We start from the raw sequence: 15,875 nt of genomic DNA, 5'->3' as shown, positions 1-15,875 counted from the left end.
GGAATGCCCAGAACAATAGGAACTCTTTGAATTCTTAACCGAGCTTGATAAGCCATGGCTGTCACATCTCCCTAAACCTGATCTTCATTTGCCTGTCTTTTCCCAGAGCCACCCATTGGCCAGATGCACCCCCCACATGGCAGCGTCACTCCTCAGAAGAACAGCAACCTGCTTGTGATTATTGTGGCCACCGTTGGCGTCATCACAGTGCTGGTGGTGGTGATCGTGGCCGTGATTTGCACCCGGCGTTCTTCAGCCCAGCAGAGAAAGTAGGTAACAGCTAGTTCCCAAGAGATGAGAAGTCACTGCTTGACCTGACTACCATCTTTTTGAGTTAGATTTTTGACGGCTCTCTTCCTGTGCGCTTCCATAATTCACTACGTGTTCCTTATCTCCTCTCCAGAGCTGGGCAAAATCTTGCCTTTGTCCATTCCAGGCCCATAACTTAAGAGGGTGAGGGCTAGGCTTGCAGAATTAATAGTAGAATCCACTGAACACTCACTCTGCATTTCTGTTTGATTTTACTTCTTGAGACCAGATTCTTCCTTTCAAATGAGAGCAGGTATTCCTTAAGTAAAATTTAGAGAGTGGACTTCACCATGTCCCTACTTATGTCCCTCTCTCTGCAATTATGTATAAAACATTGGAGATGTGTATTCCTCTAAAAGTATTTACATATCATGGGCTTCCCTGGTGGCGCAGTGGTTGAGAGTCCTCCTGCCGATGCAGGGGACATGGGTTCGTGCCCCGGTCCGGGAAGATCCCACATGCCGTGGAGCGGCTGGGCCTGTGAGCCATGGCTGCTGAGCCTGCACGTCCGGAGCCTGTGCTCCACAACGGGAGAGGCCACAACAGTGAGAGGCCCGCGTACCACAAAAAAAAAAAAAAAAAAAAATGTATTTACATATCCCTTTTGGCAAGTAGGCCTGTAGGCATTTAATCAATGCTTATTGCATGAATGACTAAGTATAGACTACCGAACTCAACGTAATTATAATACTATGGAATGTTTAGTTTAGAGGGAGTAGTTAGGATAGATGAGAGATTCCAGAAATTCAAAATGGTTCATATTTCCTAGCTATGGTGGATTTTCAGAAAGTAAAAATTTTGAGGGGTTTAAAAATATTTTCATATCGTGCAGCTCTAGGTTATAGCACATGCAGAGAAAGATATATCAAAGTACAAAGTTTGGAATGGAAAAGGGGTTTTAACTGAGCTTATCCCCTCCCAATGATACCCCATAAACAGCATATTAACATTGTATCAGCCAGTTGTGGGAATCAGCAATAACCTTCTTATTTTCTGCCTCTCTAGCACTTTTCAAATCCACAGCTGTCCTTTTCAGCTGTGCTATTCTCACTGGATTGGCTACAATAGGCTCTTTCCTTAATTTTTGTTTGTTTTTGGCCTGAGGCATGGTGTTCTGCAGGTCTGAGGCATGGGCCCATAGGTGGCTGGTTTGACAAATAATTATTATCTGTCAAATATTTGAAAATTATTATTTGACAAATAATTATTTCTCTAGCAAATAATTTTCCCTCTTCCCCTGGTAATACCTCAGCCTTTCTCTCTTTTTAAAAATGCTGTGATCCTGTTTGTTGATTTCTAGCGTATCTTCCAGCGTTTTGAAGTAAGGTATTTAGTAACAGGATACAGGAAGATGTACATACTGAAGAAAGTAACATAGGGTATAGATGCAGTCTTCGCATTTCATTTATTTAGATGACAGGCCAAATTTTATATCCAGCTGCATTCATTTGACTGGACTGTCTTGAAGCTGATGATAGCTGGTGTGCTGGTCCATTGTTTCCGAACAGGGAACCAGACAGAATGCGATTAACAAGGTGGGTCTCCTGTGTAAGCATCTGGGAAGTCATAATCGCCCACTGAGCTTCTCGAGTGCTGGGCACTTGGTAAGGCTCTGGGGGAAAATCACTGTGATTAAGTCATTGAACAATCTCTTGGTCCAGCAATCCCAGGAAAGGGCCCATGTAAACAAAGAATGGTGAGAAATCAAAGCTGCAGGCCTCTGAGGCAGAGCTGAGAAAGATTCACAGAAATGGAAGCAGGGAGGGCAGCAATTTCTGGCCTTATTTCATGACGGTTTTAAAAACATGGATGCGTTCACAAAACGAATTGAAATAACTAAACCATCTGTAGTGAGGTGTTTTGTTTTGATCATTTTCCTCTTTGTTAGAAGAATGTTTGAGGGTTATATTGACTTGATGAACTGAACTCCTGGACCTATGTTGTTTCTCCACAGAGAAAATGCTAGTGTTCTCCATGTGCAAAAGTGGGATGTGGTGCTATTTTGGGAAACTCTCAAATTGTCCTAAATCCCACCCTAAGTACTTTGTTAGAAGCATGAAGGTTTTATATAGAAAGAGTAGAAGCTGAGCCCTGGGTGTCACTTGTTTTTAAAATCAGGGAATGACTGAAAGAATAAATCACTCCATGAATGACTGAAAACCCAAAGAAAGTGAATCTAGAGCTCCTATGCTGCTGCCGCTTGGGTTTTTCCTCACCCCACTCCCAAAGTCTCTTAATATTTACTTGGCATATTTTCACAATTTAGCTTCATATATTTTTTTCAGTAACAGACCCAATGGCATTCATCCTGATCTCTTTATTTGTATATGTTAACAGACAAAAAGGAAAAAAGAAAATCTCTCCTTTAAGATATTTCTGAGTTTTAGTTTAGCTTTTCTTGAGAGGTCCTCCTCCCCCCATAGCACCACCACTGCACTTGTAGAACGAACTAAATAATGCAGATGAAAGCAAAATCAATTCTAATTTGAAACCGAAATAATGTCCATTACAGGGCTCTCAGAAATGGGAGTTTAATGTAATTAATAAGGTAAAGAAGGAAATATCAGTGTGCGTCTTCAATATCTTTATTTAGGACTGCTGGAGAATGTAAATTGTCTATGTGTTTTACTGGGGGACTTGAATTACGTCCACATGGATTTGAAATATTTTTGTGTACTATCAGTAATGCTTCATTCAAGTTAGTGTCTACGCATTTTATTCTGTGATTTATGTAATGAGGTAATGAGCTAGCTTATCTGATTGACTCACATTCTAGTTGGTAAGATTTTCTTTTTATGTAATAAAATAACTAACAGAAGTTAGAACCCAAGTTCTAGTTCTGATTCTACCACTTTTTAAATTAAATTAATAGTATTTAATTACACCTAAGGGAAGACCTAGTCTCTGAATACCGGTTTCCTCAAATAAGAAATGGGACTAAATGCTTTTCTGTCAACCCTCTACCACTAAAATTCTCCACGGACTACTGCTAAATTACAAAATCACATGGTAGCATTTAGCTTCAAATTCACATGAAATAAAAATAACTGCATTTCTTTTCAGCTATTAATTAAAATTTTTTTTACCATTTTGGAGAGACTTCCCTTACACATTCTGAATTAGTGAGATTACAGTAGAATATCATAATATTGAAATTTTGTGTTTTAATAAAGCTTAAATTGATGGGGGATTTTGGTGCTTTTTAACAGAGTAATAATATTTTCCTGGCCAAAATGCAGAATGTGTATTTTGATAAGTTAGAAGGTATCTACAGATACTAAAGAAAAAAATATTTGACATTGAGACTATCCTGGAAATTCTGGACACGTGGTTATCACATGAACACATGGGTAGATATGGTCAACAACTTGTCCGAATACATTAAATTTAAATGTGTAAATAAAATTCAAGGTTTACATGGTAAAATCACCAGTTAACTAAGCCTCCTCTTTGATTTGACGTGTACACAGCAAGTTTTAAATATCCTCACACATTCAAATCTTAAGAAAAATAATTATCTTCAGTACTGAGGATCAAATGTTGCAACTCAAATGAAATCTATTGTACTTTACTATAGGTCACGTTCACTATTTTCAAAATTTTAACATTTCATTGGTTTTCAGTGTTCACCACACAAGGATTTTAACTGACAACCCCTTAAGACATCAATATATCTTAGTTCCATCTCGGAAAAGGCAGGTTTATTTGAGTATCTAGGACACATTTTCTCTGGCTTTCCAATACAAGTTTTTTGTTTCGTTTTTAGTAGCAGTCAGTAGAGTAAAAATAATCAGTTATCGATAATTAGGAGGCTGGAAAGCTTTGGGAAAGATTTGGATGGAGGAAAATTTTTAAAAAATAATGACACGTTTTTATCATTCAATTCAAGTGATTTCTATGTGCTTGGTGTGTGATCTACAAAGTAACAAATCTGATGAATGTTAACTCTTGAGCTAAAAACCTTTCTGCAATTTCCCACTGACTTACTGATAGTTTAAATGTATCTGTTATGATTTGGTCCCCTCTACTTTTTCAGCTTTCCTCCCTGCCATGCCCCAGTGCATGCTCCTTGCTCCAACAATGCAGAAGCCATGTCTTTTTTCATTCATTTATTAAACTCCCACTGTCTCACTGATCTTTGCATTTCTAGTCCTTAGCATACTTCTTGACACATTTACTATTCCATAAATGTTCACTGAATAAACAAGTGGATACATGTTGTAAAACAATGGGTGATGTTACAGAAAGGAAGTAAAGAGAGTTTGCTCCAGTGTCACTGGAGGAAACCAGCACACACACAGGGAGCATCTGGCCAGCCCAATATGACAAACAGTGATCAGTGCAAGGTGAGTGGTATAGAGAGAGACCAGGGAAATGGTTTAGCTATTCTGAGATTACACAGACCTAAAGTGGTCAGGAAGGTTTCCTAAAGAAAACAGGCTTGAAGGGAATCTTAAAGGGTAAGTAGTTTGTAAGTAAAGAGTACTGTGAAGGCGTTGTGGGCAGAAGCAAGATCAGATAGGTGGATGGATGGATAGATAGATGGATAGATACAGAGATACAGAGATAGATAGATAGATAGATAGATAGATAGATAAAACTAGAACAAAACACGCCAGAATTTGATTATGCTCTGGAAGCTTTGCCACAGTATGAGAAAGAGCAAAGAGAGCTGTGGAAGATTCCTTGCTTTGCCTTTATTCAAGAATACATGGGTGGGAAGAGACCCTCCTATCCTGCAGCTATTTTTGGAAGCCAAAAGATTACTGGTACCTGTAAACAAAGGTGTGTGTTGGGAGAGGGATAAACGTGACATATTCCACATCGAATAGAAGAAACTAGCTTCATAATAAAAACAAACAAAACCAAATCATTCACTTAAGACAGTGCTTCTCAAAGTTTCGGTGCATCAGATTCCTCTCAAGGGCTGTTAAAACACCGATTGCTGGGCCTCATGACCCCCTTCCCCAGTTTCTGATGGGGTGGGGCCTGGGAATGCACATTTCTAACAGGTTCCCAGGTAATGCCGATGCTGCCAGTCCAGGGACCACACATTAGGAACCATTGCACGGGGTTCACCTACATACAAATTTTGAAGATTCCAAATGGTGAGATAGAGGAACTGCGGACCAAAATTGGCAGCAGTGATTATGTCAAGGAACCAGCAGATGGGCAAAAGGTTGGGGTAACAGCTGTTCCTACAGGTTTTAGGACAAATTTCACGCAATTTAGTTATGAGCAAATGTCAGTGTTATTACAACCCTGCTATATGGACCACTGGGCTATACTACCAGCAGGGGAAGGAGGCCTCTCCAAGGCCAAAGCTTTCTCTCTTGATAAGAGACATTGTAGGACGCAGAAGTGGTTAGATGGTCTTTCATAGAATATATACAGAAAGGAAATAAAGTCTGCTAGAGATCTTTAGATTCTTTGTTTTTTATTTGTATTGGGGTAGAGTTGATTTACAATGTTGTGTTAGTATCTGCTGTACAGCAAGGTGAATCAGTTCTGCATATATCCAGTCTTTTTTAGATTCTCTTCCCATATAGGTCATTACAGAGTATTGAATTGAGTGTTTGCAAAGCAGAAATAGCATCACAGATGTAGAAAACAAACTTATGGTTACAAAGGGGGGGATAAATTGGTATTGACATATACACACTACTATATATTCAATAGACAGCTAATAAGGACCTACTGTATAGCACAGAGAACTCTACTCAATACTCTGTAATGACCTATATGGGAAAAGAATCTGAAAAACTGGGGATATTTAGATTCTTGATGACTGTCAGCTAGGTAGATAAGCAGCTTCTCAGAAGAAGTCTTGATCTGATTAAAATCCATCAGAAAAAGGCCTATGAATTTCATCAGGAATAATAATTTCTTTCCAGATGGAAGTTGTAAATCATTACATTCTAAAAAGGTTCTGCCTCAATCAGGTTTAGAACTTTTTTTTTTTTAATAGAGTACGCCTGGCGATGCTTGTTACTGAGGTCATGGGGACTGGTGAATGAATGAATAAGGCATGAATGTAAGCAAGGGGAACCAGAATTCATCATTTCCTTCTAGTTTCACAAATTATTTGACAAACTTCTTTACCACAAGCTATTTAAATATTGAGTTCTCATGGACGTTCTGACGATCTTGTCCTGGATTTGGGAACTGGTGTGTCTCTGTATGCAGTCATATAGGCACCAGGGTTTAAGGTATTTAGCATTTTGATTTGTTAGAAAGAAAGATAATGGGGTGAAATCTCCAAGTTTGAAAATGACATTAAATTCTTCTAAGTGACCAGAGATGGATTACATAAAGAGCTACAGACTCATTTCCTGTGGGCAGGTGAAGTGTAAGGAAATGAATTCAGGGAATAAATGGTTAGCAAGAGAGTTATCTTAAACACAAGAAAATGATCTAGGGGTTAATGATCTAGGGGTTATTACCATTGTCTAGAGTCAGTGTGAGCCTGCTGCCAGGAAATCAGCAAAGTGCAGGTACTTGTTGAGAAAATAGTAGAGCAGAAAACCCGGCATTATTTCTCCACTAAACTACTAAATAGATATGAAGTCTGAGGTTCTTTGTTTTCCTCCTCATCAGTATGCTTCAGGAAAGACAAGAAAAAAGAATGTTAAGAAAAATTCAACAAATCACACTACTAAACATTTATTAATTGCCTAATATGTACAAAGCATCTTATCCAGTAATGGGGACACCAAAGCCATTCTCAGTGGCCTTGCACAGGTTACAGAGTCTCCACTGAGAGTAGTTTATTTGAACCATTTAGCTAACACGAAAGCAGTTACCCTCATAAACCATTCATTGCAAGTGAGGAAAGTGAGAAAGAGGTACTTCTCTGGGCTTCTACCAAAGGTTAGATTTTAACTGTCTAAATTCTGCCTTATGAAGACACATTATTGTTTTAAAAGAAGCAGAAGCTACAAGTGGAGATTTTAAAAATTACACAACTGTAGAGCAGAGGTTGAAAACCATTTCTGAAAAGGGCCCAGTAGTAAATATTTTCGGCTTTGTGGGCCAGATGGTCTTTGTTACAACTCCTGAACAATGCAATGCGAAAACGGAATGAGCTTGGCAAGATTCCAGTAAAACTTTATTTACAGAAAATGGCATTGGAGGCCCCAGCCCCATGGAGCTGCCTGAGCAGAGCAGCTGTATGCAGTGCTGTGTGGGCAGAACCTGGTGTTGACGGGAACCATTTTCATCATCTTGCTGGTGACCGTAGTCCTTATGGCTTTTTTTTTTTTTTTTTTGTGGAGCAAATGGATCACTATTTATCACAAGCACTTTACATTAACTTGGATTCTTTCTAAATTTTTTTTGGTTTTTTTTTTTTTTTTTTTGTGGAGCAAATGGATCACTATTTATCACAAGCACTTTACATTAACTTGGATTCTTTCTAAATTTTTATCCAAAACAGTGTAACAAAATAGTAGGTTAAGAGTTCATACCAAAAAACCCCTTCCATCCCACCTTTTACAAACTGCAATCCCTTATGGCATTTTGTGTCTACAAGCCCATTCGGCACCAGTGACAGCAGAGCAAGCAAGTCCTCCACAAGCATTTGGGAACAGAATAAGTTCTGTTACACATGGGTTAGTGGAGAAGTTGGAATCAGAAGTTTAGTGCTTGGAAATAATCTTTGGTCTGGACAGTCGGTAAATGCTGAATGATTTAGAAAAATCATCTAGCCATTATCTTATCCTAACCCTGTAATGCAAGAATTTGGCCACGAAGTCTGCTTCTCAGTGTTTCTTTTTATATGTGGCTGTACTTGTTAAAAGTAAGACCTAAAGCTCCAAGGTTCAGTGTAAAGATGGAGTGCTCACGAGAAAGAAAGCATAACTTGGTGAGTGGTATAAAAACCACACTGGAAAGGACTAATCATTAATGGTTCAAAATATTAAGACGAGGCAGACCTAACATGTAGACATCCCCTACTTTGTAATTGATCACAATGGGTTGAGAATCACAAATGTTTTTAATTATCCCAAGTCGGCCTAGATACTCCATTTGCAAAGCAGCATCAGCTGCGGGGGATGTAGGCCGCCATTCCTCGCGCTGCTCAGAGCTCTGTGCTCAGATGTCCGCACTGAAGTCGGGGTCACACCAGGTAGGCCTTTGACCATGGGCACCCTCGGGCTGGGAGGCTCTGGGGGTGACTGGAAGTGTTAGCAGTTGGCCCGGCTGAAAAAGAACTCGTCCCGCTCAAACACGTTGATCTCCTTGTCCTGCGCTTAAGCCTTCCCAGCCCGTGGCCTAGAAGTCAGGGCAGCTTTTCCCATCTGGAATCTTTTCAGCCCTGGGTGGGGAGGGCGCAATAGAATTGTATGTTCACCATACAAGGCCGAGTGGCGGGTGGGTGTGTCATTTAATTTCAGCTTTGAAAATGCTGCTTTTCCTTTGCACTGTTAGTGAACTGGATTTTCCCCCCATGGAAAGGATACTTTTGTGCTTACAGTGTTTATTTTATTTTAAAGCTAGGCTTAACTTTGTTATTAAATTAAAATGCTTGTCTTGTTTGAGCTCCATTCAAGCAAAGCACTGATATATATGTGTATACATTTTTTTAACAACCCGCACTTAATGTGAAATAACTGATGTGGGATACTGTAACTGTTTGACCTAAGGATTTTGCTTTTAACCCTAGCATTGAGGCACTGAAATGTTCACTGTTCTGTGCTTTTGAGCAAAATATCAATTAAAACAAAAGTAAAATCTTAAAAAAGAAAACAACAGCAACAACAACCAAAAAAACACACAAAAATAAGCAGTGGAGGATTTGGCCTTCAGGCCATAGTTAACTGACCCCTGCTGTAGAGAACGGCCAACAGGAGCATTATGCTTTTGACTCAGCATGTGGGGAACATTGGAACCTCACTAGCCCCAAGAGGATACTACTACTGAAAAATAAATTAACGATTGCTAAATTCTTATTGAGGAAAATAAGAGACATTTGAAGCACACTTCCAACTTGGCTTCTCTTTTCAAAGGATGGATCTTACTGTGTTTGAATCCAGACACTTAGTGACTCCAAGACGAAAGTATTTTATCCTCCTAAGAATGCACTCATGCAGCTTTTTGTCTTCAAACAGCCAGCTTCCCAATTGCACATGAAATTGGACAGCTGAGCTCTAGACTCTCTTCTAAGCCCCAATCTTGGCGGTTGGCACAAATTCTGCCCTTTTTATTTCTATTTCCCCTTTTGAAGCAACTCTGTCATTTATCTCCTAAACAGATGTTGCAGTCGGGTACCGTATGCCTATCTCCAAAGATTGGCATATGGCTCCATCTAACCCATTGTCACCTTGTGCTCAATTCTGCAGCAGGAGAAGCTGGAGTAAGGTGCTCTCTGGCAGGCAGCCGGGGCCCTGGGGATCCAGCACCACATCTCCTGTAACGTGGTGAAGCTCCAGGGGAGACGAGGAAAGGCAGCCAAGACAAGTCTGCCAATTCCTGGATTTCACAAGTTTTCTCCTGGGAGCGCTTTTGTTTCCTTCCCTGCTTCTAACTTGAATTGAATGAGAAAAAAAGAGGAAGGGCCATTGAATAAAGGCACTCACATTTGCCTTCTAATTTTGTTCCGTAGGAAACGGGCCACCCACAGTGTTGGCAAAAGGAAGGGCAGCCAGAAAGACCTCCGGCCCCCTGATCTTTGGATCCATCATGAAGAAATGGAGATGAAAAATATTGAGAAGCCGTCAGGCACTGACCCTGCAGGAAGGGACTCCCCCATCCAGAGTTGCCAAGACCTCACACCAGTCAGTCACAGCCAGTCAGAGACCCAGCTGGGGAGCAAAAGCACCTCTCATTCAGGTAACTTTCATCTCTCTGGCATCAGAAAAAACATTCCACTCTGAACCCCACAAAGGAGCTCTTGACTCCCTCTTTTGTGGATATACCCTTTCCACTAATCTGCACATCATTTCCCAACAGTTAAAATAATCTGATGTAAATTTGGTTGATTAACTAGGTTTACTTTCTATTCCATCATCGTGTTGCCTGCCTTTTATAACTAATGCTTCTTGAAACTTCTAAGTAAGAGGTGATGCCATTGGGACATATGGAAATGTGAAGGCTAAATTAACTGATTGCTTTTTGTTACAGCTTGAACAAAAGTTTTGTCAAGGTGAAATTTGAAGCTATTTTAGTTCTCTGTGTCTGTGAAAAGTTGATTTTAAATTTGCTGTCAATTCTTTGCTTTAAAAAAATCACTTCAGGGACACCTGAAGTCTGAAAACATCAACTATTCTGTTACTTTCCCCTGATTACTGTGGAGATCAACTGTCATCCCCATGCAATCATATTTTATGATCACTAGCCTAGTCTTATGGAGTCTCTCTGAAGGCTCTGTTGGTGTACAAAGTGATCTGATGAGCAGAACAATCCATGTCTAGGAATAACTGAGAAATCCGGAAAGTGGTTGTAAGATATTTCAGTTTATGTGGGTCCTTATAGTTTCAAAATGCTTACGGGGAGTTGAATAATCAACCCAGTACTCTCATCAAAATATCTCTTGGTCTACTCATGATGTGTGTTTATAGAATGAGTAGCTGTTTTAAACCAAATTAAATATTTTAATTGTTTGAATGTGTAACTGGTTGATTAGACTTTCTTGCAGAATTGTTTAAACAAGGACTTTACCAATTTTCAATCATGAGTTGCGTATTCCTTTTCTAGACCTTAAATAATATCTCAAGCAGTGTCCCTAACTTTTGTCACTTTCAATTATTAAACTATAATCCAGTTCCATTAAAAATTATAATATGAGATTTAAATTAAAGATTCTTTTCCCCTTATGGCCAGTCAGGCTTTTGGTTCTGAGCACTGGGGGTCACAATTTGTTTTTTTCACATCCTCCAGCACCTTGGAGGAAAATGGAGTGGTAGGGTGGGACAGCAGGAGGGAGGAGCATATTCTGTTTCAGAAATACCTTTACCCATTCTTCCTACCTACCTATCTTTCTGGTTTTGTGTGGGGACGGAGAGGGAAGGTAAAGAAAAGATGGGAGGAGAAAGGCAAGGTGGAAGGGAAGAAAGCACAGTTTGGAGTTCTTCACTTACTTTCTGGGCACATGGGCTGTCCTCATGTGGCATCCAAATTCTCAGTGTCTTATGAAATACAAGTATGAAGTCTTTATGAGACCCTGTGGGATGCCTCCTTTGGCCAATTCCATAACCTGAGATATCAAGTCAGGGCTTAACCCTCTCCCACCAGGAGCAGCTCTACCTGTCAGCCTCACTGGTCCTCCTGTGGGTCATCTGCACTTACGTGAATTCCAACAAGAGGACTCAAGCCTGGTCAACTTTCCAAGTGCCCACTTGACCCAGAGGAAGCTCCTGTATCTTTGACAGGTCAAATGATGAGAGAGCTTGTAATCCACACTGTTCCTCTCTCAGCCTTGCTTTTTTCAATTACCTCTTCCTCTGTTTAAATAGACACAGTGTAGACCAGCAAGCCTGCTGCCTGAATAAGCTTCTACCCAGAGAATGAATGAAGGCTTCTTTTGCAGGAACCTCAACAGTCTATAGGTGTTCATTCTTTGATTGGAAGAAATAATATTGTTAAAATGGCCATACTACCCAACACAATCTACAAATTTAATGCAATCCCTGTCAAAATATCCATGACATCTTTCACAGAACTAGAACAAATAATCCTAAAATTTATATGGAACCACAAAAGACCCCGAATTGTCAAAACAATCTTGAGAAATAGGAACAAAGCTGAAGGTATCAGGCTCCCTGACTTCAGACTATACTACAAAGCTACAAAGCAATCAAAACAGCATGGTACTGGCACAAAAACAGACACATAGGTCAATGGAAGAGAATAAAGAGCCCAGAAATAAACCCACACACCTATGGTCAATTAATCTATGACAAAAGAGGCAAGAATATACAATGGAGAAAGGATAGTCTCTTCAGTAAATGGTCCTGGGAAAACTTTACAGCTACATGTAAAATAACGAAATTACATTTCCTCACACCATGTAAAAGAATAAATGCAAAATGGATTAAAGACCTAAATGTAAGACCTGAAACCATAAAACTCTTGGAAGAGAACATAGGCAGAGCACTCTTTTACATAGATGGTAGCAGTATTTTTTTGGAGTTGTCTCCTAAGACAAAAGAAATAAAAGCAAAAATCAACAAATGGGACCTAAGTAAATTTAAAAGCTTTTGCAGAGCAAAAAAAATAAACAAACAAATTGACAAAATGAAATGACAACATACCAAATGAAAGAATATATTTGCAAATGATATTACCAAACAAGGGGTTAATATCCAAAATATGTAAACAGCTCATACAATTCAATATCAAAAAGACAAACAAACAAACAAGCAACCCGATCAAAAAATGGGCAGAAGACCTGAATAGACATTTTTCCAAAGAAGACATACAGGTAGCCAATAGGCACACGAAAAGATGCTCAACGTCTCTAATTACTAGAGAAATGCAAATCAAAACCACAGTGAGATGTCACCTCACACTTTTCAGAATGGCTATCATCAAAAATTTACAAATAACAAATGTTGACAAGAATGTGAAGAAAAGGGAACCCTTGTACACTGTAGGTGGGAATGTAAGTTGATGCAGCCACTGTGGAAAACAGCATGGAGGTTCCTCAGAAAACTAAAAATAGAACCGCCATGTGATCCAGCAGTTCTACTCCTGGCTATTTATTCAGAAAAAATAAAAACACTGATTTGTAAAGATACATGCACCCAATGTTCATAGCAGCACTATTTACAATAGCCAAGGTATGGAAGCAACCCACATGTCCATCAACAGATGAATGGATACAGATGTGGTATACATATACAATGGAATGTTATTCAGTCATAAAAAAGAATGGAATTCTGCCATTTGCAGCAATGTGGATGGACCTAGAGAATATTATGCTTAGTGAAATGAGTCAGGCAGAGAAAGACAAATAGTGTATGATATCACTCATTTGTGGAATCAAAAAAATAAAACAAATGAATGTATATAGCAAAACAGAAACAGACTCACAGATATAGAAAACAAACTAGTGGTTATCAGTGGGAAGAGGGAAGGGCAGAGGGGCAAAATAGAGGAATGGGATTAAGAGTTACAAACTACTATGTATAGAATAAATAAGCAACAAGGATAAACTGTATAGCACAGGGTACTATAGCCATTATTTTGAATAACTTTTAATGTAGTATAATCTATAAAAATACTGAATTACTATGCTGTACACCTGAAACTAATATAATATTGTAAATCAGCTATACTTCATTTAAGGAAAAAAAAGACCAAACTTCATGTTAATGAATCATATACTTTTTAGTGATGCATAGTGTTCAGAATTTCAGTTTTATTTTTCAACAGATTTTTATTAAATTTTTAAATCTGCGTGTATCACTCTTATTATTTTTTATGACTCTTTATTATGACATTTTATAGAATTATAATAAATTTGTATAGAGGCACCTAGCTGTACTTTTGAAGAATGTAGTTTATTTCCTGTGTTTTTATAATAAGATTTAATGTCTTTGGGGCTTAAGTACAAGTTGCAAAGATTGTGGTAAATTCATACAACTGAATATTATGGAGCTGTTAAAAATTATATTACTGGGGGCTTCCCTGGTGGCGCAGTGGTTGAGAGTCTGCCTGCCGATGCAGGGGACGCGGGTTCGTGCCCCAGGCCGGGAGGATCCCGCATGCCACGGAGCGGCTGGTCCCGTGGGCCGTGGCCACTGGACCTGCGCATCCAGAGCCTGTGCTTCGCAGCAGGAGAGGCCGCAGCGGTGAGAGGCCCGCATAACGGGAAAAAAAAAATTATATTACTGACTTATTTATTGACAGAGAAAGGTTTTTATGTTACTTTATAAAGAAGGCTACAAAACAGTATGTATAGTATAATGCCATTTTTGAAATAAGTATATTAATATATACTCTCTTGCTTTCACATATACATACATATGCAAAAATTATAAATAAAACAATAATGGTTCTTTCTGGGTAATGAGGTTATGGTAAATTTTATTAATGTTTGTACAATGAGAACATACTGATTGGGTAACAAAAAAAACTAGATATTATTATTTAAAACATCAATGAAATGAAAAAGGCATTGGAGTTCCTGGCTAGAAATGAAGTGTTGCATCATTAATACTCAAGAGTATTGTTGTTCTTTTAGGTCAAGACACAGAAGAAGCAGGGAGCTCCATGTCTACCCTGGAGAGGTCACTGGCTGCACGCCGAGCCACCCGGGCCAAGCTCATGATTCCTATGGATGCCCAGTCCAACAATCCTGGTGAGTAACAATTGGTACCGCAATGGAGCAGTCAAGTGCTTTCTGTTTGTATCTTTTCTCTATCAATTATCAAAACCTAATTAGAGTTTCCCCTGAACTTTCTGGGCAAATGGACATAATGAAGAACGAGTAAAATTATTTCATTTATATTTGGAAGTGAGAACTTTCACTCTGTTATTGTTGTATTTGTTGTATGCAATCAAATGATCTGTCTGTTGGCAATCACTTGATACATATTTAAGAAAGTATAAGAAATATGAATCGATATAAAAAGAGTTGAAATTTTTGTCATTATTCATCTTATTCTAATGACCACCTTCATGGATTTTTTACCTTTTTTAAAAGGTCCAATTTTCAGACTTAAATAATCTAGTACCCTTGAAACAGATATTGAGATAATTACTTACTACCTCCTTCTTGTTAAAGTTTTCTGTCATACTCCCACATTCACTGAAGATATTAGTATCTGGGAATCACTTCCTTTCCAATTACCTCTGTGATCAATCTTGGTAATTACAATATCCATGCAGATAATCCATGTGATGGTAGTTCCTTTATATTCCCTGCAATATTAGCTCTCTCCCACCTCAGTCCATCAATTCCATGTCACACACTAAACCAATAATTGCACCCACTGCAGAATGTCAGTTTCTATCATCCCTTTCTCTAGCACTGTATTACTTTCTGCCACTTATTTTATTGCCCCCGGCCAACAATTTTTCGATCCCACTTGGACCTCCAATCCGTTAACTCCGCAACCTTCTCATTGTCCCTCATCTTCCTCATGTCTTTACTTCCATCCAAACTCAACTCCCATCCATCATCAGTTATTACCTCCAGTTCCTTGCAAACACCCTCATCTCCCTTGGTTCTTCTTCCCTATCATACTCACCTAAAACAACTCAACCCTGATTAAGTCAGCTCCTCTACCAACATTGACCATGTACCCTAACAACTGAATTTATCTGGAGAAAAACACATAACCTATTTACTGGGTATTTACGACCACAAATCCAAGGTGAGCTGTCATCTATTTGGAAATGCCACTCATTTCTCTTAATCATTCATTGTCTCACTTTAAAAGATGAATGTCTTATATCTATTCTTACTTTTCTGACTCCCGATACCTCTCTCCTTTCCCCACTCCCAGCTAATAAGCATGTTTCTTATATCACCAAGAAAAGAGGATTCAAAAATGGCATCCTTATCTACCCATCAAACCGAGTTTATCTGTTTCTCCTCCTATGTAAGGCCAGCTCTTTCC

At 39.0% G+C, this 15,875-nt stretch overlaps 1 protein-coding gene across 1 annotated transcript in view; it reads left to right on the top strand.

Moving 5' to 3' along the window:
• DCC (DCC netrin 1 receptor) overlaps positions 1 to 15,875 on the top strand; it is a 1,189,680-nt gene that overhangs the window by 1,101,054 nt on the left and 72,751 nt on the right. The window contains 3 exon segments of the mRNA XM_007471661.1: positions 107 to 269; positions 9,914 to 10,140; positions 14,495 to 14,615. Of these exon segments, the coding sequence (XP_007471723.1) occupies positions 107 to 269; positions 9,914 to 10,140; positions 14,495 to 14,615 (511 nt within the window).

This window comes from Lipotes vexillifer, unplaced genomic scaffold (genome assembly GCF_000442215.2).
Source record: "Lipotes vexillifer unplaced genomic scaffold, Lipotes_vexillifer_v1.1 scaffold195, whole genome shotgun sequence".
Classification (NCBI taxonomy): Eukaryota; Metazoa; Chordata; class Mammalia; order Artiodactyla; family Lipotidae; genus Lipotes; species Lipotes vexillifer.
This window is presented reverse-complemented; position numbering and strand designations above follow the sequence as displayed.